The 27,924-nt window shown below is 36.4% G+C and overlaps 1 protein-coding gene across 1 annotated transcript in view; it reads right to left on the reverse strand.

Annotated features, from left to right (window-relative positions):
• Positions 1–2,017: 2,017 nt before the first annotated feature.
• LOC105197060 (serine/threonine-protein kinase 32A) overlaps positions 2,018–27,924 on the reverse strand; it is a 29,007-nt gene continuing 3,100 nt past the window's right edge. The window contains exons 2-10 of the mRNA XM_011163274.3: positions 20,828–21,408; positions 18,244–18,299; positions 17,011–17,179; positions 14,034–14,231; positions 7,945–8,034; positions 7,165–7,331; positions 6,305–6,585; positions 3,814–4,017; positions 2,018–3,482 (exon numbers count right to left, since the gene is read on the reverse strand). Coding sequence (XP_011161576.1) covers positions 3,311–3,482; positions 3,814–4,017; positions 6,305–6,585; positions 7,165–7,331; positions 7,945–8,034; positions 14,034–14,231; positions 17,011–17,179; positions 18,244–18,299; positions 20,828–20,876 — 1,386 coding nt within the window. The 5' untranslated portion in view covers positions 20,877–21,408 and the 3' untranslated portion in view covers positions 2,018–3,310. The remainder of the gene's footprint in view (positions 3,483–3,813; positions 4,018–6,304; positions 6,586–7,164; positions 7,332–7,944; positions 8,035–14,033; positions 14,232–17,010; positions 17,180–18,243; positions 18,300–20,827; positions 21,409–27,924) is intronic.

Consider the following 27,924-nt stretch of genomic DNA (forward strand, 5'->3'; position numbering starts at 1 on the left):
TTTGTATTTTTAAGAGTTTTGTACAATAGAAATGTTCGAAAAATGATATAACAAATTAAATCATAGAATATTCTTTTCTACGTGGGAGAATAATCTTGAGGAATATTATGATACATAAAATAGAGAATGTACCTTTGGAAACATATGAATATTCTTGGAATATCTACCTTCTTAAAAAAGGTTTCTTAAATGAATATTCAATCGCCTCCTAATGGAAAATCTGAAGATATTCTATGAACTAATCGAAATGGAAGCTGATGCAAAATCGGTTTTTTTTATATAAAATATTTTAATAATCAGCGTTGTCTCTTAAAATTCGTTGAAAAATTTAAATTTTGTATTTAACGTATTATAGAAGGAGAGAGAATTTTTCAAATAGAATTGACGCTAATTTGCAGCGCTTTATTTGTTTGAACAAATTAAAAATGTAAATTGAAAGGGGGCAAAAGAAACGTTGAAATGATTTTCATTCATTATAAGCCAGCGTTCACGATCGATGTTTGCGCAAAGATATTAAAAATACACCGAGTCAATAGTTTAATCGTCGCGTTACTCGCCACTTACAGCGTCGATCAAACGCGATAATTGGCCATTATATCGGCTTGCAAGAGCTTTTACAGATGCAATTACGTCGGAATATTTACCCCTTTTTTAGATGCGATCCTCAACAGTCTTGCTCGCACAATTGCACAATTGCACTCCATAAATTGTGCCAGTTGCCGTGCTGTAAAAACAATCGTTAATTTAGTTGAAAATTGTACATTTTCTCATCGAAAGAACTGACACGATACAAAGAACGTTTTTATCACCACCTGTTTTGCATCCACGGATCTTTGATCGGTTTGAAATAGAAATGAAAAAAAACCGAGTATTTTTTCGGAGTAAAAAAAACCAGAAAAAAACTGTTTTTCGCCAAAATACTAAAAAAAGATATAAAATTTGTTTTTATATATATATATATATATATATATATATATATATATATATAAAACCGTTATATATATATTCATCGTTAAAACGTTTGAGAGCATTGTTAAAACGTTATTTTGATATTGTTCCATATTTTTTTATATTTATAATTTCAAATCGTGACGGAAACGTTCTTGCGGTGCCTAATAAGTCTTTTCGTTGAATAAAAGTATTTTTATGTAACTTTTTATTGTATATATAATTGTTGTGATTAAATAAGTGCAAAAGAGATATGTTTTTAAACAATATAAACTTTAAATACACTTTTTGCTTTCCGACAATATCCTAAACGTATGCACTTACAATTATTGTATTACATTTTGATTGTTTACAACTATCTTTACACAAAAACCTTTGGCTTAACGCAAGAATAAATTTCTGGAACAATAGAATGGAGTTAAATGTGCTGAAAAAAAGAATATCTATCCGAGTAAAAATACTTTTATAGCGGAAGGAGAAAACTGAATCTCTTACTCAAAGCTTTTAGTCAAAGTTCCCTTTTTTTCGGTTATTTTCATTTCTAGTTCGGTATAAATTTTTCGAGGCTTTTGCGTTTATATTGTACACGTGCGACCTGCTCGCATCACTTTAGCGATATTTCACAGTGCATGACCGGAATATATATCGCACGGTATGGGGTAGGAGAGGCACGGTGACCCCTTTCACCCTTTTCTCACCCTCGCGAAACGGCGCCAGTGCTATCGATTATCCGGCGCTCCTTCGACGGTCACGCTCGGTTAATGCCAAATTCTATCACGTTTGCGATTCTTGAATGTGAATCGCTAATGACAAGGGTTCAACGGTTCCTCATAATTCAATCCGTTGAACGATGTAATCCCAGGAGCGCAGTTCAATTACAAAATTGTGATCGCGAACGAATAATTAAATAAATGTTAAGTAAATAAGTGAATAAAATGTTTGCGTTTCCGCAGCTTACACGAAAAACATATTTTTTTTCGCGAGAGCGAATACAATTTTGTTCACGATATGTCCGTCCGTACTTCGCACAGGGATTTAAGGATATTATTATATACGAAAACGCGTTATCAACATGTCAAAGATATTTTTATTCTCAATTCGTACATAGCTCGTTTCTAAACAACATATATTTTATAGAACAAAACATTTATATATATTTATATGTATATTTATTTATATTATGTTATATGTAGGTCATTTTGTTCCCAATCCCGTCAACAAAGTAAATTTTATTAATGCACGCCATAATCCCTTCAGTACTGTATTAGATATAGATAAGTGTTGAAATTTATTTCTCATGCATTTGTCTCGACTCACTTAGCACCTTTGGACCATCAAGATTTTTCAAATCTTTTTCATCTATTATCCTCTTATTTAATTTTTCACGCTGCTTCAAACGTATTAATCGTTGTGATTCTAGATAACGCTGCAAAGTATTTCATGTATTATAATCTTAGATAGTAAACACGCGTTGCGCAGTGATTTTCGGTGAAAGCAAGATAGAAGAAATTTTCTTCAAAGAGCGTTTTAAAAACAATGTGCGATTCGTACTGAAAGGATTAATTTATATTATAATTATCGAAAACGTGTACGACCTAATTTTGAGGATCATAAAATTAGATCTTTGAAGCAACAAAAAATTTGCTACTCGAATAAAGAAGATCACCCAACTGTTCATTACTCTGCGGGAATAAGCTTGCGCCGCTGTTAATCAGAGTTCGCGGGATAATCCGGGGGGTGGTATAAATGCACGTTTCCTGGTACAGTGATTAAGTGCGCACTGCTGAAGTCTGATAGAAGAGCTTATAGCGACGTACGGTTATCTCCGACCGTTAACCACATTTTCAGAGCATCGCGGATAAAAATAGCAAATTGATATCGGTAATCGGTGGGCTGTTTATAAAATTTCCCTCCAAAAAAACCAAATCGTGGATTAGCATACGTACGTCTCGTAGCACCAGAAAGAATACGGAGGCCTTGAAACTCGCGCTTTCCGAAGCGTAATCGAAAGTAAACGTCGCGGCCGCGAAGGAAGATCCAATGCAAGGGAATGTAGGGGAAGGACGTTAAAGATAAATCGTCTCACATTGAATCGCGATAGATAGAAAAATAAGAGCGAAGTATCACGTATATGTCGTCGTATATCTTTTCATGAAGAGTATAAAAACTTTATCTACAGTGGAATTTTTCGTTTCCTCATCTTAGACTTTAACGTGGGAAATAATTGAATGTTGGAGAGATACTTTATGATAATTCTTTAATTTTCCTTATGATAAGTGCAAGAAGTCCGTCGGTGGGCGTTCGATCGAAGGAGTCTACTGGTCGCAAGATAGGCTACGTCGAATATAGCGTCCAATGTTATCTAAGACGTGCTAGGCTCCGGACTCGCGTCGATGAAGTCGATGTCCGAGGACGTCGTGGCGCTCGCTCGGCGACCTTGCCTCGGCGACGAGTTTATGCGCGCTTTGACGTTCGTCGTCGAGACGCTCAGTCGGTTTCCGGTTCGCTGGGCCGGCAGATGTTGCTGCTTTGTTCTGTAATCAAAGGGTTCCGACACGGATATATATCGCTACGTGCGCGAATGCTGAAGAGGGATGTGTCGCTCGGATGAAATTACACGTAGGTGCACGATGGCGTCAGGGGTCTTAACTCTCCGCGGGACTCGGCATTATTTGCCGGACTTGAGAACGGGATCGCGGACTGTATTGTGAAATATCCAATAGAAATAAAACGGGGGATCATTCAATTTACAATGTTAATTCCGGGTGATAAATATCGATGAACGGATCACGATGGAAAACAAAAAGAGAGAGAGAGAGAGAGGAAAATTCCAAGGAAAATTCCTTTTTTTATTTATCAACGTACTTGAGCCTCTCTTCGGCACCCTTCATGGCAGTGTTCAGTTCCTCTTCCCACTGTTTCTCCTTCTTCTCCCTCTCTTGCCTCTCGATCTCGCGCTCGCGATTGTACACCCGGTATTCCGGGATGTAAGCTAATCTCCGCGTGTCTACACTCGATCCAGCCCCCTCGACTAACCCGGCATCCTCCGCCGAATCGACCCTCAGCGACCTGCAAAGGGATGTCGAGATATTGCTTCGACAATTAGCATATTAATCACTACGCCAATATGCAGAACTACGAGTGGAATACCTACGTGAATTTCAAGATGTTCGGGATCGTAATAGTCACTAGAGATTAGATCGCGTATTGCAGTCAGTGTTGTGTAAGTTACTTAATTTTTAGTACCTACGTACAGATACAGGTACCTTGAAAAAAAATGTACAGGTACTAGAAAAAAAAATACCTAGGTACAAGTACCTCTAATGTACCTTAATGTACCTAGGTATTTTTATTCAAAATTTGTTATGTTTAGTTAAAATTTCAGAATAAATAGGATTTATGATTTCATGTATTCAAATAAAATATGTGTATTTTATATATTTTTTATATATGCGTACATAATTAAATATTTTATGCGTAAGTTTAACATGTTGTATAATAAAATGAAACAATATTTATTAAGTTTTTAATCACTTTTGATCATTTAACATTTATGTTTTAAAAATATTAAACATTCAAAATTGGCATTGGACAAATTATTGCGTCGCGGCGTTAAAATTTGTTGACCTGCACTAAATACACGTTCAACAAGCACGGAACTTAATAAAAGTGTATTGTATTTCAAATAAATTTTTTTAATAATTGGATATATTTATCTTAACTACAATACTTAAGTTTTTTGATTTTTCAGATAAATATGTTAAGCACTGTACTTTTACGTCCAATGGTTTGGTAGGACCTGAGATTGTTGAATCAATCTATACCATATCCATTGAGAAATATCCTCGGGTCGAACGAAACTTCTCCGTTTCGCGCAGGTTTATGATATATAATACACTTTTCCAAGTTCTGCGTCCGTTAAATATGCATTTATTGCAGAAAAGCATAATCCAAAAAGTAACTAATATGTACCTAAATATAGGTATCGATACACAAAAAGTTGTACCTAGGTATAGATATAGTTACCAGAAAGAAAAAGTATCTCGGTACTGTAACTAGGTACAAGTATCTAGGTACTACACAACACTGATTGTGCTAGCCGCAATCTGATAATAATTTTGGCGTGATTCCGCCATAATAGAAAATAAAGAAAAATGTGTGTCAACGTAAAAGAAGAATGTCTTCTTTACGAAATATGACAAGGGATATATAATAACTGTCCGATTTAATCTTCCATGAAATATATTATTAAACATATACAAACTCTAAGAGACAAGTATTTTTTTATATATGCACTGTTTTGAGATTTAAATGGTAAAGCAATTGCTCAAAGCTAATACTTGATTCAAATAATTATCACCAAAAAATAATATATTTAAAAAAATGTTTTAAATAAAATTTTTATGATTTTTTATAGTTATATTTTAATTTTCCGACAATTTTATGCTTTTTAAAATATTTTCACTTCATTATCATTTAGTAAAATTATACTTTTTTTTTATAAATAAAAATTAAAAATAATTTTAACCAATTCAATTTGAACTGGAAACGGCAACTCTAAACAGTATAAAAATTAAAAAAAAAAATATGATTCTCTCTGAATTTGTAACTATTAATCTAATACAAATTTTACACTCTTCATAAAGAATCTTTCCCACGAAATATTAATTTAAATTATAAAGAAAACATTTTGCGGATACGTGTGATTATCATCAATTTTAAATCTCAATTCCATTAGTTACAGTGATATATACAATAACAAACATTCTGTATTTGTGTTAAAACCAATCTTTTCCGCGAAATTTTTATATTAAATTTTTAAGATATCCAAGTGTTAATTCAACATAATATGTTATTTGAATATTTTGCGTTAAATTAGTATTCAACATTTCTTAATATTAACGTAACACAATTTATAGATAAATAAAAATTAATATAAAAAATTTAAAAATAAACAAATAATACATATATATACGTATTTATTTTAAATATTGTAAATACTAATTTTACTGAAAAATTATTTCGACACTTGGCTTTCACATTGTGTCATATTTTTTATTTTAGTTTACATAATATTGCTGTGATTTTCTAATATATTCATCTCATGTTAAATTAACACAAACATTTGGATAAACCATTTGGGACATGTGAAATGTGTTGAATTAAACATAAAACTTTTTACTGTATGAAACAGAAGTTATAAATGTTTGTACTAGAAAATGAAATAGTGATTTTCAGTGAAAACTCGTGTTTGGTTCACTGTTTTGGTCAGTGAATTTTTCACTAAAATTTACTGTTTCGCTGTTCGCCGTTCGCTGAAACTAATATGGAGTTTAACATTGATAAAGCGACTGACCTCTGTTTAGCCAGACGTTTCTTTTTCTTGTGCAGGGGTTTCGTCTCGATTATCATTTCCTCGAGCTCGAAGGTGGGATCGCAATTCAGGTGATCTTTCGGCGGGATGAAGCGCGGCTTTATCTGCTTATTGAGCACTTTGTCGAAGTCTAGATCCCTCATCGCGATTGCCTGCTTCAGTTCTTTCAAGCTCGACACTCGAGCGCTCGGCGCGAGAGTTAACAGACGATCCAGAAGATCGCGTATTGACGGGCTCCAATGAGAAGGTGGCGATCTTTCCTCCTGTAAAAGAAGGCATTTCTTCTCGCTTTCGTCGCAAAAATATGAATCGAGTCTCGAGGAAAGGTGATAAGATTAAACACTTCAAAAACATTGGTTTTTTGAAACAAAACTATTAAGAGATGATCTCCTTTAAGATCGTCAATCCCAATTATTTCAAAATGAAGGAGACCTAAAAAATCACCTTTAAAATCACGAACAAATTTCCAACATCTCATACAGCAAACATGATGTTTTACATCGCACGTGTCGTGCATTTACTTTCGAAATTATTCCAAACTAGAATGTCGCGAAACGATTAAAATGCTCGTGTTACGCAAGTGGACAAACGTTCAGGTCAGATCGCTATAATGCGCCGTGGCACGTGTTGTGCCAACGGCGCGCACATGACAAGTCCTTAATTAACGTGACAGCTGCGACGTGATGCAACCTTAATTAACAGAATAACGCGCACGTGTTACGCAAGAACGGCCCGGAATAACTCGAAAGTACCGCGCACTTCTTTTTTTGTCTCACATGTATGTTTAGGATTATTGTTATTGTTATTTATTTCTTCCTTTCTTTTATATACGCGGGTCTTACCTTTAAGATTCTCAGAGCCTCCCTGTTAGACGTCGAAGAGTGAAGTGGGTAGGGTCTCTCCATGGCTAAGGTCTCCCATGCGAGGATTCCCAAGCTCCACCAATCCACGGCAAATCCGTAACCGAGGACACCGTATTCCTCGCACGAGCACATGTAAATCTCCGGGGCTGATCCGCGTTAAAAAGAAGAAATGCAAGAAAGCGTACCGGTCACGTTATTCGCGAGAGCGGCTTCCAAGTTTTAAGGGTATAAAAGACGGATTTGAACTGATACACGAAAACGATAGCGATGGGACGTCGTTCCTCTTTTTGAAATGTGTTTCCTCTAGTCTTGAGTATCGCTTGATATCTTATTGATACGAAGACGTAGCTTTCACTTAAGAACCGCGAATCTTTCTTCAATCTTTCTTCAATAAAGCGAAAGCTTTCGCGTGAGACGAATAAGGAATAAGGAATTTTACGAAAACAATTTATGATCGCGATTATAAGTTACAAACCTGACGTGTGTTTTTACTAAATATAAGAACAAATGCGCGCATGACAATTTAAACAATTCAATAAATATTAAATATATTTTGAAATTAAGTTACTTAAATGTAAATTATATGCGTAGATTTTAAAATTTTAATTGCATATGACATATATTTAAAACACTTTGAAAATTGAAAGAGCAAAGTGCTGAAATTAAATATATAAAAATGAAGAAATGCGTGCGACGGTGAGGCAATTAAAAATATATACGCGAAAATGTCATGTGAGATAACTATTCATTCACACATACCTATGTACGGTTTTGTCCCAGACATTGAAGTCGCCACCTGTCCGTTGTTGAGTACAGTCGCAATGTTGAAGTCTGTCACATGGGCGTGGCCTAGACAAGCAAATTATATTTTGTAATCTGCCATCATTAAGTTAATGACTGAAGAAGTGAATTATTTATGCGCGTTGGAACATCTTTCTCAAGCGCGAGGCAACAGCAATTACACATAATGACTGCTAATTAATATTCTAACGTGCTACCTTCTAAGATAACGTCATATAATTGAATCATAATCCAAGTTTAAAATATTATTACACGAATTAACGCAAATGTAATAAAATGATTCGCGTAAGCGTGCTAGACAGCTAGTTACTAATTTCTTCTTTCGCAACGTAATACGTCAGCATCAAGTATTGATAAAATTAAACTTTCCAACTCCGCGTTTACATCAATCCAAGATATATCGTTCTAAATTGCAGAGGCAGGATGATATATTTTTTTTAGAATTCCCAACCCTCGATCAGAGTATTATAAAAAGGTGCGCAGGTAATAAGAATGGCAATTAATACGTGTGAATAATACACGTATACACCGGCGAACTTTAAACGTTTCTTATGAGATAGACGCCTAACGAACCCTAACTATTCTCCTCACAGCTGTACCTATGGGTCATCAGAGGGCTTAAGGAGTGAATACACACGCGCAACATGCGCGCGCGCGCGCGATATTGGTTTTGCAACGCGATACCGTCGAGTCTCTCTTACATGCGCCACGCTACTCCCGCAATATTTATCCGTTGCCATTTTCTAAACATCGCGTCGACCGCAATGTGGATCGAGCTACGATGTAAACTAGGGGAAGAGAGAGAGAGAATGAACTCCGACGCCGCAACACATCGCAATAACACACAATCCCTCTATTGTGCCCGAGTTCCGTGCTTTAATGCCAGGTATGCGGATAGTTTGCGTACATGAACGGGAAGAATAGCTTCCCACCCTGTACACGGAGCGCTATAAAAATTGACGACCTCCGTATGGAAAGCACAATCTTTTCACCGAAACGATCGTTTATCATTCATTGCCCGCTGATCGGTACACAATAAAAAATATTTTGTATTAATGTTGAAAATGGTTAGAAGTTTTTTATTAAATTTTTAACATACTCAAGTATTGAGTATACATACTTAATTAACAATGTGATTGTTATTTTATTTTGTGTTAAATTGATATTCAACATTTCTTGGTGTCAAAATACACCATTTGTGAACAAATAGCATCAAAATAACGTAGTTTTGAAATGTTAATTGTAAGATAAATTAATATAATGTACGTGTGTCAATATATTATAAATGCTAATTTTACTGAAGTACGTTTCTATAATTTGTTTCCAAATTGTATGAAAGTGTTGCATTTTTTATGTTAATTTTGTACAAAACATGTATTTTCTAACATATACATCTTGCGTTAAATTAACACAGAAATTTGAATGAACCGTTTTTGCATGCGATACATGTCAAATTTAAACATAATTTTTTCAACTTTTGAAAATAAAAAACGCTGAAATTTGGCTGAACTTTTTCAAGTTAGTTATTCAATCGATTTTCGATAAAAAAAAGCACAATGTTTTTTAACGCATAACGGTAATTGCCTCCGAGTTTTATAAGAGATCGGAAATTTAGTAGCCATTTGATTTAACTAAAGTACACATTTTAAAATTAAACATTTGTTTCAGAGCCACTTTTAAAAGCGGCTTTCCGATAACAATTTCCAATGGAAATAATCTATTGCGTTTACCGCTGAGTTTTGGTATCGACAGACGTCTATGGAAATGAAAAACAAGTGACATGTTATTCAAACAATTCGTGAATGATGTAGGAGGTGTACCCTCCGTCAGATTTCTCACGTGGCTCACTGACTCATGGTTCATCTAAATAGATTAGGGACGGCGTCTTCGGAGCGCTTCCCTTAACTTCATCTTGCTCGCAAAATGTTTGACAGCTTCAATCTTCTAAATTGCATCCTCCTACCAACGTCCCGTGCATCGCGCGCGTGTACGAAGGTACAATTAACGGAAGAAATTGCTACGAGACGCGCGCCGCGGATCCGCAGAATGCGGAAGGAAACAAGCGGTGGAGTATCATATCTCCTCACAATTTTATACCATTGTAGTTAGCTTTTAGACTTTAATGAAAGCTGTTTCCACGCAGTTTTCCTCCGGAAGAATACTGAAGTTCCTCGCGCAAGTTGCTAGATCGGATTGCAACCGGCTCCTCCCGCTCTCCCGTCTCAAGGTTCTTTAACTGCGTCTCGTTATGCTAAATTACCTAGCTTCCTTAACTTCCGCAACTACGCAATTATTCGGGATTATAATGATTTTTAACGATATTACGATAATAGAATTATGGACGAGCGAGCGACGTGACCTTTAAAGAGCGACTTCGAGAGACCTCCTGTTAAGAAAAGAGATTTACCCGTAATAGTTTTTCTCTCGGGCAATTATTTAACGAACGTTTTTCCGACGTCAGAAGAAGGACTTTCCAGCAATCCTCCCGCGACAATTTCTATGGAGACATTTTCGATCGATTTCCGAAGTCGAGCTGTCCTCCCACGTAGGTTGAATCGAACGATTCGTTCTTTCTTCACCATTCTGGTATAATATAATGTCTGACCTGTATCCACACGCGGAACAGCTGTATTTTGTGCCCGCCGGCGTCCTCCGGGCAATATTTTCCCTGGGAGAATAGTCCTACGCCACATGCTAGATGGAACACGAGAGCGCCCGGGCGATAAGAGCGCGTGCACCGGTGTGTAATTTTAAATGATGCAAAGGCAATCTCGGGATTCAAACAGCCGTCGGCCAGGTGCAGGAGGAAATTAGGATAACCCTCTTCTATCTCGCCCATTTCGCGTTTTCCTCCTCGGAATCATAAATGTGCGTTTGTATCCCTCGCGTCTACGAAATACTTCCCGGTGAAACAAGTTCCATCTTTCTCCCGTTGCACTCTGTCGATTTTTCTATTAAAGCGGATCAGACCTTCAGCATGAGCGCGCACAATCCTTTTGTCATCCTATCTATTTATTGCCCCCTCCCCCCCGCCTCTCCCTTTCTCTCTCGCAGTTTCGCCGATAACGAAGGCGGTGCATTGTACCCATGGCATTGTTCGCCGTCGTTACCACCTCGGCTTAATTTTCATCTGGCGGAAAATCGATGAAGCAACCGCGCGGACATAACCGAATATATCATTTTCTAACGTTTATGCTAATAAAATTTTTGCACGGCTAGGTATCCGAGTGGCGAGGAACCTCGATCGCCGGCAATCTAATCCGCCTTGCGGATTGGTCTTGCTCTTGTTATTTGTTTGCTTGCACTTGTTCCGTTCGACTAGCGAATGCGTATGGACCCGAGGAGCCGTGGATCGCGAGAGCTTCCGAGATGTGTCTGCATTATTCAGCGTTACTCCCGAGATTTGCTCGGCTTTTCCTTCCCGGCAGCCTCCGGCATAGTCTTTAATATTTTGACAATAAATCGATATCGCGTTGGAGAAGCAAGGCGGAAAGAGCCGTCACCGATCATTTCTGGATCTTGGCTCGAAGCCGGGAACGGAGGAGAGGCAGGAAATGAAAGGCAACATCTTATTGATAAGAGAAAAAAGAAAGTCACGTCGCGTACTACGTCGTTCCCGAGGATCTTTAGATTTTAGAAGAAACGAGCGAAGTAATGAAGGAACGCGAGGAAGTATTGATACCCTGGATAAGAAATACATTATGAAGATCCTCCCTTGTATTTTATTACACAGACTTCGTGAACCGTACCGAGAACTCGAAGCTTAATTCGTATCTAAAGACTTACGACCGCAATGCTACAAATCGATGCTCGGATAGAAAGAGAATTGGTCGCATTAATCAGTTGGACAAATGCAACTGATAGTGACAAGACTTAACAAACGATGTTATCGAAAAAAAATGCAACTTCTTCGCGCCATCAGTTACTTTCTAAAATACCAGTATTAAGAGATAATAAAATTGTAATTCACAAGAAAAACTTTCTGCATAAAGGAAAGTCTCCGGGAGGACGGGAACATATTAATTCTACCCGCAAAGCAAACAACCTTTGCAAATCCACTGCAATTAGCGAGTCTATAGCGGTGCTCCTCGCGGGCAATTTCCGCTCTGCACGCGTCTTGTATCGCTACAATCTGTTATGTAAATCTTCATCTTTAGAATATATATTAATCTCGCGGGATTGAGGGCGAACGCAGATGACGGGTGGATGAATGGCACGTGAACACAGCCGGTGGTTAAATCCCGCGAAAATCCACCAACTGCTCCTCCTAGCATATCCTCCTCATGCGAATTCGCGAATAATCTCATCCGTCACACGAAATTTACTTGCCCGAACGTTAATCCGGTCTTGCACTTGCAATCCGAAATAACCAAATCTCGGGCGCGATTAGAAACGTTTGTCCGCGGTGGCGCTGGTCGACATCGAGACCGGACCTCGGAATCGGCGCTTGATATGCAAACGCGACCGCGTTGGCGTCGACGAGAGCTTAATGATAGCTATTTCGAGATTTGCGGCGCGTCAAATTCGCACGATGAGCTTCCACAACATCAATTAAATGCGAATTGCCTCGGGGAAAATTGTTGTGCAGTAAGATAAGCCCTCCTGCAAACGTTACACATAATTCTGTGTCTATTAGTTTCAGTGATATAAACTAAAATAATTATGTCAATTAACGAAAATCTCATTTTAAATGTCAATACTAATCTGATATAAACTAATTCCATCAATTTATACACTCAAAAAAATTGATGAAATTTTTTATTAGTTGGATATTTGTCAATAAAAAGACAAAGATCATCTATTTCTTTTATCTGCACTTTATATTTTTTCCTCAGATATTTTTTCATCATCAATTAGATTTTCGAAAAAAGCAATCTTTTCACACCTAAATACCAATTGCAATTTAAAAAATTTGAATTACAAGAATTTAAAAAAGAAAAGCACGTAAACGCTCTGGAAGTTAAATATGACCCAAGTAAAGCAAGTCAAAATGATTTGTGATAATTGTGATTGATCAAAAAGTGACTTTTAATAATCATTTTAGTACTTTTTTCACGTTATTTGAATGTTACGATAACTTTTCTACTTGGAGAATTATCTCGGGAAAAATTGCTGTGCAACAACAAACCTCCCCTGAGCAAACTGTACACGGTTCCGACTATAGTTTCGGTTTTGAATACAAAAATACGATAAATTTTGTAAAATCGAGAAAATAACTTTATTCTCTAAACATAATTTTTCCTCCTGAGAAATCTTTCGCTTTCTCTCTTATATGAATTGACGATTTGCCCCTCCATCTGACTTGTTTTCGCGCACGTGCGAGAACTAACGTGATCAGATTCAAAGTTTATTTACGTGCCGGATCCACATTCACCACGGAGCATGGTTACTCGAGTCTCATCCCATGTTTACATTGAGTACTTTCGTATTGTATCAAATGAAACTCGGGATCAGGTGGCCATTGTTAAAGTCGTGACTTGAAATAGAGGCGGAGATGCCAAACGATTTATTTGCCGTAGTAGAAATTATACCGTGCCCTTTAACTCTTTCGCGACGATCCCTTCTCAACGCTAAAATTCACACTTTATTTAATTGGTGCACATAACGCATTGATTTTATGCAGTATCATAATTAAATTGCAGTTCATTAATCCTAATAATTAATTTTAATAATTAAAAGCTCTCTATGTAACAATGTCTCCCATGTGACAAATGCAAATGCATAAACACGCGCGCAGAACTTTTGGAGAGATAAAGCAATTAATTCACGAGTTAAATCTCTAAATTAAATCCATGTAAAGGTACAAAATAAGAGACATGTTCAGTGCACTAAACTTTCTCATGCGTAGAGCGACGATGTACCGCTGTCGGATTTTCGAGTGTTTTCCTAAGACAAATAGCTGGGAAAGAAACTTTTCAGGAAATCTCACTTGTGAAATTAAGTTCGCTCGGTGAAATTAATTATCCTTAACCGTTATTTTCCTCGCCTACGGTCGCCTGCAGCTGGCGCGGACAAAGGTGAAAGCGTTTAAGAGATTATCGACTCACCCTCCTCGTCCAGCAATATATTGTCCGGCTTGATGTCCCGATGGATGATCCTGTGGGTCTGCAGGTAATCAAGCGCCAGGGCGATCTCGGCCACGAACAGCACGATGCTCTCCTCGCGGAACACAACCTCCTGCTGGATGTGGTATCTCAAATCGCCGCCCAAAAGCAAATCCGACACCATGAACAGGTCCTCCTCGTCTGTAACGGGATGGCACGCGTGACAAGAACGTGACGCCTCTCCTCACCCTCACATACCCGAAGGTCACTCTTTTTCGTGTTCTCACTCATGTTCACGCGCGCTCGCGAGATGAAAGCGACGCGTGGTCGCCAAACGGTTGACCGATCAATATTGGCCCAGAACAGTCGAGCATGGAGTTCGCGAGATGCGTTATTTCACGTATGTACGAGCGACAAAACCGATTTTGAACAATACGCAACAGCTGTCCCTCGTGCCGCGAAACCGCACACGCGATTTTTATGGCGCGGCGTCTCTTAAAAACGTTCGAATGATGGAAGTTATCGTGGTTACGGTAATTTCCCTGATTCGCGTACAATGCCATTAATCGGTGCAGCTATTGAATAAATTCTCATCGTGTAATTTGTACCGTTTACGCAAAATCGCTGTAACTTTATTATTTTGTTACGCACAATTTGTTGTCCCTTTATTCGATAAACGTTGCTAATAAGTATTCACAGCTTTAATGATATTCTTCCGATACAATTAAAACAATTAAAGAGAATTATACTTAAAATGAGATTACAACACAAAGCTTCTATTAAAATTAAACGCTATGTTCAATTTCTGTCTACGTGCCCTTGTCTCACGTATTACACATATATTGTGAAATGTGGTGGTAGAATGATATCTTTACAAAACGAATAAAACGAATAAAAATAGAAAGCGCGATGACTCAATATGAGAAAACTTTTACCCAGATTAATCTATAGACACAAGCTATTTGAACACGGAGATTGTAATCTGCTAATTGTCTCACTGTGTGTCTCTATTAATCTCTCTCCTCGCTCACTCTAAATACATGTATATATATGTATATATTTTCTATGTAAATTTATATATGACAGACGTCCCAAAATCTCTTAACAATTTATTATTTATGTATGTAAAATAAGTCACAATTATTATTTATAAATTATATTATCCATAAAATTTATTACAACAAATTATTGATACTAAATTATAATTATTATTGGACACAGCGCTCATTAGTTTAACTTTTATATGTTAAGTGCACAGCCTTGAGTAACTTTAAAAAGGTTTTAATTATCGTTAAATTAAAAGTTAACAAACAAAGATAATTAATATTTGATATTTGAGACACGAAACAAGATTTAAAATTGTACATTTTTACATGTAGAATTTTCCCTTTTGCACAAGGTATAGCATGAAAAGTGTAAGAAATATATATCTGTAATATAACAAAATATTTTTTGTCGTACTAATATTAGGTAATTATTTAGTATCATATAGAGTACAAATTTTTTTTTAGTTACGTTGTACAATAAATGAGCGATATGTAAAAATCAAGCTGATCAATGTTATGTCCATTTAATTATTACCTAACAAATAATTACTTACAGATTATGTATAATTAGTAATTTAATACTAAAATAATTAATATTTGGAAAGTAAAGATATTAAATGCAAGACAGATATTTTTTTTTAATTTAGTAAGGTTGCAGTTATTTCTTCTACTTGCTCAATTACCATCAGTTTTTTATATGAAAACTCCAGTGATTTTTTGTACTCTGTTATCTAAAAATTAATCCGCGGCCTATCCATCAAAACGCTCGATAACAAAAAATTCAATAGCTTTGTTTTCTTTTTTATAAACCATGACTGTGCATCTCGTTTAGAATGTTTAACATTTGACCCACCTAGAGAGTTGGAGGGCTGACAAACACTCATTAAAGATTTCACAGCAACTGCGAGCGTCGTACTGCTCGTTTTTGCATAAATATTTGCACCATCCGTATTCTCGACGTTGAGAGGACTCAGCTTCTTTCAATAAAGAGCTGTGTGTTTTTGCGAGATAAGCGTAATCGTTTAATACGCGTTTGTCGACCGGATGAAAAAACCCGAAAAAGAGACATCATCCCCGTGGTTTCGCGCGATAGCGAGAATATCGTACGTTTCGCGCTTTTGTGATATATGCTCTTTCCTTTTTAAATGAAAAAGGAAATCAAACCCTTTAAAACTGTAAAGATTAACGCATAAAAATATCATTCGTTCGTAACAAAAAAAAAAGAAAATAAAATAACAAATTAATATTATGAATATTAATATTAATGAAATAATAAATATATTAAGACTTATATATAGAACTATGAGAATAAATTGGATTTCCACAAAAGTTTGGAATTTAATTATGAAGATATTAAATTGAAAAGTAGTGAGAGAAATGTTTAATCAATTTAAAATGTTCAAAAATCTTTTATCCTTTTTATAAATATCTAAATTCATTAACTCCATAAACGCTTCATTATTTCCGTGATCGTTTCCTCTGGGATTTGAATCTGGGATAATTGTTTCGTTAATTATAATGATTATAATTACGATAAAAAGCGAGTATACATTTACTTCGCAACGAAATATACGTTTAGCAGCCACAAAAATTCGTAGCTATATAAATATATTATAGTCTTCTACTTTGTGCTACTTTTATCCATAAATCTTTCTAGCAGTTTATGGCGTCACTTTTTCATTGAAAAAAATTCTATCCTTTTATTTTTCGCGATCCTTCGATCAGGTTGAAGCTGATTTATTCTCAGTGAAAATATCGTGGTGTCGACATTTCTCAAATGACGATCAATAAAAAAGGACGATAGAGTTAATAAAGGATTCATAAAAAAGTTTTTTTACGACCTCTCGAGCCCCTATGTATATATTTTATACGTTTCTCACGAGGTCTGTGGCAAAATGACTTGGATGTGATCGATCTCTCGAAAAACGATTTACCTTGAAAGCTGAACCATAAATTCACCAAGCAGGGATGCTCCAACTTTGACAAGATCTCCACTTCCCTCGCCACATTCTTCAGGGCGCCCCGTTCCGCGCATTCGTTTTTGTGTACGTACTTCATGGCGTACATATTGCCAGTACTGTCACGTTTTTGCACGATGCAGACCTGTTGGCAGAAATTGCATTCAAAACTTAATTCCGCCTGCAAATTCGTCGCTCGCCACGCTAAAACCGTTCGGTCGTCCGCATGTTTTTTTCGAGTCGGCGAATTCAATATTCACGAAATATTTAATTCCCTTACTCTTACAGAATAATAAAGCAAAAGGCCGATAAAGTGTCTTCGTTTATTTATCTTGACAATTTGCGGTAAAATGTAGCGCGTTGTTGTTTACTCCGCTTTTATATCATCTTAATTGCTACATGTTATTTAAAAGCAAACGTTTCGTAGTTCCTTTGTAGAAAAAAAAAGAAATAATAAACCGAAAACATTTTCAGATCACAAACGACAATGGTCGTGGGCTACATTATTATCTGTTATAAAAATTTAATTTCTACTCTAATGTTTATTCCAGAAAGCGGAGTTTTTCGCGTACTTACTTTCCCATAAAAAGCGAGAGAACATGTTTCGGAATTTTCGCAGCAACCCTACCCTATAGACATAAAAGCGGTGACGAACGCACCTTTTTTTTACGATCACGAGCGTAACGCATTTTATAGCGGCATAAAGTTCAATTCGCGCCTGCCACATTTTCGTGTTACGGATCAAATAAATGTGGGCGCCTGTTGACCCACGTGACGTTCTTCAAATAACATATTTCCGTTATATATGCGCGTTAGTTAATGGACCATATGCGATTTGCGCCACTCAAGAGTTGGACTGACGTTAATAACAAGGAGAGAAACATCCTGCAGTTCATTCCCAAGATCGAAGCGAGTTTTCCGCGTGGGTGTCGGGAAGCGTCAATTATCGTACGGCACGGAGTATTAGCGAAACCGCGGAGAACAGCGGCGCGCCTGTTACTGCATATGTAAACACGAAAAGAATAACATCGGCTGAAGCGAGTGCGGGGGATTCCCGTCGGGATAAACGGCACGAGTAACGGCAATCTGGACCAATTCTAAAATCGTCGAACTCGTAAACTCGGCTCGCTTTGTATCCACGCGATATTCATGCAGCCATCCCCTTCCCCGTGTTCGTGATCTATGACTGGAAAACAACTCACGACGTACCTTGCCGAAGCTGCCTTTCCCAATGGCGCGTAGGATTTGAAAATGATCGAAATTCACTGCAACACAGAAAGGCAGGTCAATTGAGGCGATGCGAAATAATGAATTTAGCGGTGCGAGTGGGCGAGCGCATTGATTTCTCACCAATGAACCGTAATCATGATGGATAATCGTAACAGTTCGTATTTTCGAGTTTCAGCATCACGTTTAAACTCGATGCTAATCCGGATCGGCTCTCGGCCAGGGTAGGGATCGTGTAACTTTTTCTCTGGGAAAAATATTCCTTAGGAAAAATTTCATTTAACTTTAGTGTTAAAAATTTTCGCTCTTTACATTTCCGTTCTAAAGAAAAAGTTGTGATCGCTATCCAGCACTGAAAACTTTCAAATTGCGAATGTTGTATTTTCTTTATGTAAAACATAAAGCGCGCTAACACATTTTATACCGCTGATCAATAAACTTTTCATTCAGATAGACTGATATTTTGTGTGTGATTATAAAAAGAAACATAATTATAAAATAATTTATGATATTATGCGTGAATACATAATTCTAATATACGATGCAATTGATATATTAATTCTTCTTCTCTAAAATAATAATTTTTATAGTTTTTAATTGTTATAAAATACTTTTTATTCAATTCTAAAGTTTTCGGATTTATTTGACTTTAAATATATTTTATTTGTTCAATTACTAATATTTTATTTAAAAATTTTTTATTTTTTTAGAGCACATATTAATCCCTAAACGATCGTAAATTTGAAAACACAGTAGAATTAACAAATATATTAATATATATTAATATAATAAATATGACCAGAAATGCCATGATAGATGAATCATTTAAAATCGGTACGAAACGTGTTAGACGCACTAACGTGTTAATAAATTAAACTGCCCCTTAAGCAAACGAGAAAACACAGTGGTTTTAGCAGAGGTTTGTTTGGAATGTATATCGCTTCCGCGAAAAATTTGGCACAACTTGGAAACCGCCGTGTCGATATATATATATATATATATATAAACGCCCAAATTGGACAGGGACCGCCGTGTCGATATATATATATATATATATATATAAACCCCAAATCCTGACAGGGATCGATCTCAGTGGAGATGCACAGACGCACAGTTTATATTGCACGAACACGCAATTCCGGTCTCCCCAAAATAGCCAAACCGCATAACCGAAGAGGCGCATAGCACAACTCGAGAATTTCCTCGAGCTTGATCTTCTCCAGATTCGACTCACGTGGGAGTCGCGTTTTCGCCACAGCAAAGTTAATCAATTTTGAAATAATAAGATTATGTTGTTACGAGATACGATGCAGTTAATCAAATTGAAAATAATTTTGCGTCTCCTTTTGCGCAGACATCGCGTTTTTGGACGCGACGATTATAAACGTGTGCGCACAAATCTTCCATAATTTTATATTATCAAAAATATGTGAACACGAAAAATATAATTATGATTATAAAGATATATTGAAAGTAAAAGCGAGATTTGATGAAAGTTAACCGGTCCATCAACTGAGAATTCAAAATGACAATCTGCCATTTTCAATATTTGTCACAGAAGCTAAGAGGAATTAAGCGGAGAAGGCGCCTCTTTTTCCAGGAATTTAATTACAATGGGATTGAATATCGGATTTTTCCAGGCGAAATTAAACGTCTGTGGGACCGTCGATACATCCGACAGAAAAGATTTATTAATAGCCCCAGCAAAACAGCTCGATATTCTGTAATCCGAGTCGTAGGCGAAGATTTCCACGCGACGTCGCGCCGTATCGCGTATTTTGCGAGATATCGCGAAAACTACGACCCCCAGCGAGGCATAAACGTGATAGAATAAGGTGATCTCCCGTGAAACGATGCAAGTTGTCGATGCGTATCCGTTCGAGCAAGAATTCAAGTTATGCGAATTACACGATATCAAGCGGAGCGATATAACGCGGAGCGGCATGTCTACTAATATCTACATATTTCATAACGTCTACATATTTCATAACGCGATAATAAATATAACTCAAGGTTATAAGATTTTAATTCCCGCTGTATAAAAGTAATTTACTTCCATCTGCTCTGAAATCCGCAGAAAGTAATTTACTTCAATATATCTCCTTTTTATCTTTATTATGGAATTGTTAATGCAGCTTTTGGTGAAATATTTTCATACCTTAGTCAGTGGGTTGCTATTTTTGGTGTTGAAATCGATTCCTGCATCAATTAAATTTCTATAAATGCTATAACGAGTTCAATTAGACCGAAATAAAAGACCAGCTTTAATGATTAATGTTTTTCCTTCATAATAAATAGATTAAAAAGTGGGCATTCCTCGGGTTAAAAAATAACTGAGGGAAATATAGAACTAAATCACCCCTTCTCGAGCTCGTACTTGGACTCGAGAGTTGTGTCCTTCTTTCCGTTGCTTCATAAAATATCACGTTCGATCGCGCTGTAAACGCGCGTGTGTGTCTGAGTGTGTAATCGAGAGCCAATCTTCAGCGTTTCCGCGTAACGTGCCCGAGGTTCATAAATGATTCGTGAGACGCGTTCTCCTTTTCGCGACCCAGTCGAGTATTACCTTCTTCTCCGGGGGTGGGCACGCTCCGATTCGATTGATTGGCACCCATTTTTCCTCAATGGACGTCGGACGTACGCGTCGGCGACCGTTGTAAGTCGCATCGGTGCGAGCGCACTGCCGACGAAGACGACGCTGAGATCCGGACAACGCGAGAAGTCTCATATTTCCGCATTGTTCCGGCGCCGCGACGCCTCGTCGCGCGGCCCCACCTTCATCGGACGACGCACACCATCTTCCACGGACGAAAAGACGGACAGTAAGAAAAAAAGACGACCGTCACGTGCGCCAAATGGCCAAATGGCTCGTTAAATCCGTCGGTCGCTGATCGAGACGATGTCCCTCGGCCGGAGGTTGGCGGAAGAGCCGACTGAGAGGCGCAGGAGCGACGCCGGCGTTAATTAGCAACGGTCCGCCGCTGCTGATTCGAGCGGCCTAATTAACGGATCGCACTAACGCGCAGGATAATTGCAGACGCCATCGATAATCCCCTCGACGACAATGCGAGGCACCCTGCTCGCGGCGCATCTAGCCTTACTTGTGATGTGAGCGACGGCGAAGACGACGATGATGACGACTGGTCCCTGTAACGGATGTATCCTCGTGATTACTCCTCATCGCTTTAATTGGTTTCGAACGAAGCAACGGAGCACAACGAGCGACAGCTGCGTCGCTTAACGCGATGAACTATACGAGGTGTCGTCAAATTAGTGAGATTATACCGGATTGATTGATAGACGAGGCTAATTAAACCCGATCGTAGTTGCCGCAAACATTTACATGACCTTTAATATTAGATATATCAATAATAGAACCAAGCATCAAATTAATATTCTGTTATTAAAAGATACATATTTAACTCTATATGAACTTGTATCGGGTTGTCGGAGACGTGCTACGTTGCGACCGCTACATAGTGAAAAGTTTTGCAATAAATTTAATACATTTCACGTGTATTAAACGGTTTATTCAAATTTTTGTGTTAATTTAACACAAAGTGAATATGTTAAAAAGTAATGCAGATGTAAAGATTAACAAAAATTACAACATTTTGATATGGTTCGAAAACAAATTGAAGAAAAAATTTTTTCAGTAAAATTGACACTTATAATATGTTGACACGTATATTTTATTCATTTTTTTTTTTAGAATTACATTTTAAAATTAACTTTTATGTTATTTATTGATTGAATATTAAGGATGAACGTGTCGCATCTCAAAATATTACCAAAAATTTTTGAATTTTAATGATTGTTTTAATAACGTATATAAGTATTTATACAAAATTTAAACATAATTCTCTTAGTGGTTTAAAAGCTAATTAATTTTTGATTCTTATGTGAAATCGCGTTTTGTAATATTTACTTGCAAATTTGCGAAAATAGCATTACAAATTAAATTAAATTTTGGTATACTCTAATAAATATGCAGAGGTTTATTTGGATCCACTTATTCGTTTATAAGTTATGTATGTAAAATTACAAAATGAGGTCATTTTCGTTGCATAAGCCGCTAGAGCCAAATTTTTCTCTGTTTTCTTTTTAGCAGTTGATTTTAGAAAAAAATTGAGATTTTTACGACCAAAATTTTGTGCCATTGATTAAGAAAAGAAAAAAATAGGTAAGGCCTGTAGCCTTTGCATTTTGATAATTTTTTAGAACCAAAACACTCTTAACACAAAATATTTAAATCACCATCACATTATGTTAAATTAACACTTACTGTTAGTATATTAATAATTTACCACAAAAATTTTAATAAGGACAGATTTTAACATAAATACAAAATGTTTTTTTTACTGTGCATCGTATAATTATTCAAGCACTAAAATTTGCATGCAATTATAGTAAGCAAACTACTTTTTTAGAATCTTCATAAAATCCTCTAAATAACAAAAATTCTTTGATTACTGTTGATCTTCAGCCAAAGTTGAGGACGAAACACTTCATCCTCACTCACTTGCGAAAAATAATTTAAACTGCAAAGAGTTAAGTGCGAGAAGAATAAATATTATAATTTTGTTTATTTGAGGATAGACGCGAAATATCAACGATAAAAGAACTTTCGTGCGTCGACATCGAAAATAAATGGAAGAGAGCGTTCGTATTTGCATGCGAACAAAGAATAATGTGAGAATGAAAAAAAAGGATATACGGTAACGGCGCTGCCGGCCTGGTTTTCAAAATGCTAAAACTATCCCCATCGATTGACAATAGAGAGCTCTTTCGCATGAATGAATTCTAGAGCGTCCTCGTGGCAGTCTCGATCGAACACGAACAATCGCTCGTTCCTCCCCGTCAACGAGACAACACGGATCCCTCCCTCCCTCTCTTCGTCACATTGTATTAATCGGCGGATTTCTGTGCGCGATTCCCTCGCGCACGTTACCGCCGAGCGGACGGGACGCACGGCGTCGGCGCCAATTACCAACGTTGATTAGTTAGTGCGGGCGCAGCAAACACGTTGATGTACAGCTGCCACCCGAAATTGCAGCCCGAATGGAGTTCCGTGCACGTCAGACCGTATACGCACATGCTGTACGTAGGTACATGATACGCAGTACATGCCCAATTACAAATCTTCATCTTCGATCCAATCATTATATCTACGGTCTCGTCGAAACACGCTTCATTACCTTTCGACATAGCGCGCGGTTATTTTCAATGAGCAACACTGATCGATAATAAGTAACGCGACCAACTGCAAATTGTCACGCCAGACGAGTCTGTTACAAAATCAATTGCATCAACAAAAGAGTGGAAGATCTTCCGAGAAAAAAGCTTTCGCGTCTGTTGGAAAAAACGAAACAAGTTATAATTATACAATATATTATACAATTATGGTACACAGAATCACCTTACTTTGCTTGATTTTCAAATTTTTAAACTTACAACCAGAATGCTATTGACTAAAAATAAATCAGTAGATTATAATAAAGGATAATTAAGTATTCGTTAAAATCGGTAAACAAAATTAAATATTAAATTTGTAATATTAAATATCATTGAGAGAGAGGGAAAGAATTTTATTACAAAAAAATAGTATTGTTTTTTAATTATGTGTTGAAGTTAATTTGTATTTAAGCTAAATACTAATTTTATAATAGCAAATATTATATTAAAAATTATAATTTTAGAACAAACTTTATTTTATTATTTTCTAAATATAGAGGTGTGAGGTATAATCATTTTTAGTAAAAAAACAATAATGATTTTGCATAAAAGCATTTTACAATTTAGAAAGTCTATTTTAAAATACTTTTATGTTAAATTTTGTCCAATAATATTTCATCAAATTACAGCGCTTTAAGATAAAACAATAATATTATAAATTTCAATTTTCGATTTTACGTAATATAGGAATAAAATGCTGTGGAGAGGAAACTATAACACATATTTAAAGCTCCACCCTTGCTTTTTAAACTGCATGTGTTTAAAAACTTTTCACTTTGACATTTAGTTTTTTTGTGATGCAAAAAAAATTGTAAGCAGAAAATTGCAATTTTTCAAATTTTTAGCTTGCAACTATAAAATAAAGTAACAAGTTCGTAACAGTTATACACATATCAAAGCGGGATTTGCCGCTCCTTCGGATCCAGGTACGATCACCACTGCGCAGAATTGTCACGTTATTTCCGAAGATAAATCGAGCTCATTAGGACTGTCGTACCGGGGTCGGCACGCGAAGGTACTCACGATCGAATTTACCGACGAATGCGACGATATTAAATTTATATCGTCGGGGAGATATATTGGGCGCCGAGGAGCGTGATGCGTTCTCGTGTCACTACACACATGTCGCTTTTCGAGGTGTCATGTACGATGCTGAAGCTTCGGTGTCAGCGCGTTTCACATTACTCGGCGCATGCAAGGCCACTCACGTGCACTATGTCTTGCGACATAGTCTAACATCCTTACCACAACCCGTCATTAAGACGAACGAGCCGCGCGGGAACCGTAATGGCTTTTCGAGATCATAGCGTCGCCGTTCGCGTACCCTCATTTTATTTTCCCTTTCGTTGCCAATGATCACGCGCCAGATAAACAAGTGTAATCTCGATATGATCGATACGGGTAACAATGTGGCGTATTAGCGATATAACGGATCTATAATAAATTGCTCCTCAGTCTTTCAATTTCAAGGCACGATAACGCTAAAACGTCATCGACGATAGTCAGATTTGTATTCATAATGTCGCAATTCGTAATTAGGCTATAACTAGGCTATATCCATGGTAACCAGGAATTGTATAAAGGGAAGTAAAAATCTGACATAAAATTATCATTTAGTCATTAGTGAGGCAGCTGCAACTACCGAGCTGATTGCAACTGGAAATGATTCTCTCTCTCTCTCTTTCTCTCTCTGTTTCTTTATTTCGAGAGAACGCATTAACATTTAGAGCGCCCGTGAAAGATCGTAAAGTTTTTCCTCAGCCTCCGAACAAAAGAAAAACGCCGAAGAAAACTTTCCATTACAGATAGGCAAACTTCGTCCATGACGGAGTTTTCTTATCACTAGTAATATCGAGGTTGTCGAATAAACGTTAGAGCGAATGAATCTTCCTCGTGTACATATCTCTCGACATTTTCGTTCGATCTCGACGCTGGTGATGTTAGTTCGGAATACACATTTGTCCAGACATACATCACCTATTCATCCATCATGCTTGCTTTACCATCACGTTTTATCAATAGAATGAATGTGGTTGCGTGTGTTCTAACAAAACATCGCGATGCTCGACATAACGTCAAATGCAGGGAAAGAAAACTCCTTAAAATTGCGATAATGTAGGACGAATAAAAAAAAACCTACATTAAGAAATATTAACTCTAAAGTGCTATTCACATTTTTCTTACTTTAACACTGCCCTGGATAAAAATTTATCTACAAATATAAAAATTTCTTACACATTTCTTCTACTTTAGGTTACAAGCTATTAGAGTAACTAAACTGTATTAGTGTAAACAAAATTTTATTAAATGTCATTTTAAGCTATCAAAATTTTAATAACACAAATCTACGAAACTTAATTAGTAGAACCACTTGAAAAATTTATTCACTCCAGGTTCAGTGTCTCCCGGTGTAAAATATTGAGAAATACAGAAATAGAAGTAACTTGAAATTTCGAGATCATCATTTACGATTAGCGTCACTATGTCCAAACCTCTCCATCACTAAGTTATTGTTAATTAAATAAGCTTCGAAATGTCAAGGATTTTCTTTCGTCCCTCCCTCCAACCAGTTAGATTTGCATACCAATTTACAGGTAAGCTTTCCACGAGCGCGCGCGCTTCGCTGCACTCCCGCGACCTTTTAATATCAATAACCGCGCAATATATGTAGCTAGGAAAACGCAATAAAAGTTGAATAACAAATTCTAGTGCTAAATGTAAAAAAAATATTGTATTTCTACATTTTGACAAATAGCGCACATATCACAGCGTCTCGCTATGGATTTTAGTTGATCCCTTCTCTCTCTTCGTCAAAAATGGAATAAAAATTCGCTAAGGCAAAACGCGCGGTCTTTGATCTCCGTTCGGACGATTCTCGGTCTGTTTGCTCACAGTATTCCCAAAGGTGGGTGGTCCGAACCTTATGAATAAGCGCCGATATAAAAGCGCGCACCGTTTATACCACACAACTGTGCGATGGATGAAAAGGCCTACGGGGCGGAAAATTTACTTATTTACCGCCGCCGAATCGAACACGAACGCCTTAATAAAGTTTCGCGAATTACTTTGCGCCAACCAATGCCAAATCCGATTTACACGTTCACGTAAATACGACAAACTTGTTCGACAACACGAACGAGAGCAGTCGCTGCCGAATTCAATTACACGGCGTACTGTACGCTAAACAGCGCGTTTCAATGAACAGGCAAGCTCAGAGTGGATCTGTACGGAAAAGATAGATGCGCTGTTTTCCGAAGTTATGTACAGAAGAATTTTATTGAACAGCTCGTTTCCAATAATTTCGTTATTAAGGTTGCAAATTTCTTTACATTAAAACTATAATGTAATCTCTATATCTCTAAGTAATACGTCTCGACTTTTATTTTATTTTATATTTTGCAAGGCTCGATCATACATACGCAATATATTTTACATGCTGCACGTATTTATGAATTAAACACAGAAAGAATGATTTTGCTGAAGTATCTGAAAATTTTGCTGGATACAGATCTGAAAATAATTTTGTTGGACTATCATGATAATTATGACGGATGTTCAAGCATGATGAGCAATGCTGCAAAAAGTTTTGGCGTTTCACCAATCAGTTTGAGCGGTCCAACATAATTATTTTGATGGCCTGACAAAATTATTTTCAGATCTGCATCAGACCAGTTAAGTTTTTAGATTCTTTTCGTGTATATATATAAAATATCATACACATTAAAATGTAAATATATTAATAATATATATTAAGTAATAATATTTGTAGAACTTTAAGTGATCTGTATAATTTGTGTCAGATTTTGGTATAGAATACTACTTACATTTTACATATGCATTTTTGCATGTATGCATTTTAATATTTTTTACATGGAAAGAACAATTTTATTGCAGCATTTAAAAATTTAGCTAGATATAAATTAGAAAATAATTTTACGTTGAGTGATCAAAGTAATTGTGTATTCCAAGGATGTCCAAGCATGATAATGTTGCTGCAAATAGTTTCGACGTTCTAGCAATAATCGAGAAATAATAAAGATACAATTTTTTAAATGGTTCAACATAATTATTTTCAATTTCCGTATTTCAACAAAATTATTCTTTCCATGTATGTGTGCATATTTATTTTAAATGGTCTTTTCGATGTTTTTCGCATTTTGCGGCATAGAATTATAAATAATATTTTATTCGAAATTTTGAAAAAAATTTTAAATATAATTTAAAATAAATTTTTGAGAAAATACAAAACTTTGTATTTAAAAATGCCGATATTTAGAATTATATTTTAATATCTAGAATATAATTTTTCTGATATCATGCATTAAAATAATAAGATTATATAAAACTTAATAACGCAATTTAACTAATTATTATATTCATAACAATTATCTATATCTGCGAAAAAAAGTATTGAGAGAGGAACAATGA

Source organism: Solenopsis invicta, chromosome 10 (genome assembly GCF_016802725.1).
Source record: "Solenopsis invicta isolate M01_SB chromosome 10, UNIL_Sinv_3.0, whole genome shotgun sequence".
Classification (NCBI taxonomy): domain Eukaryota; kingdom Metazoa; phylum Arthropoda; class Insecta; order Hymenoptera; family Formicidae; genus Solenopsis; species Solenopsis invicta.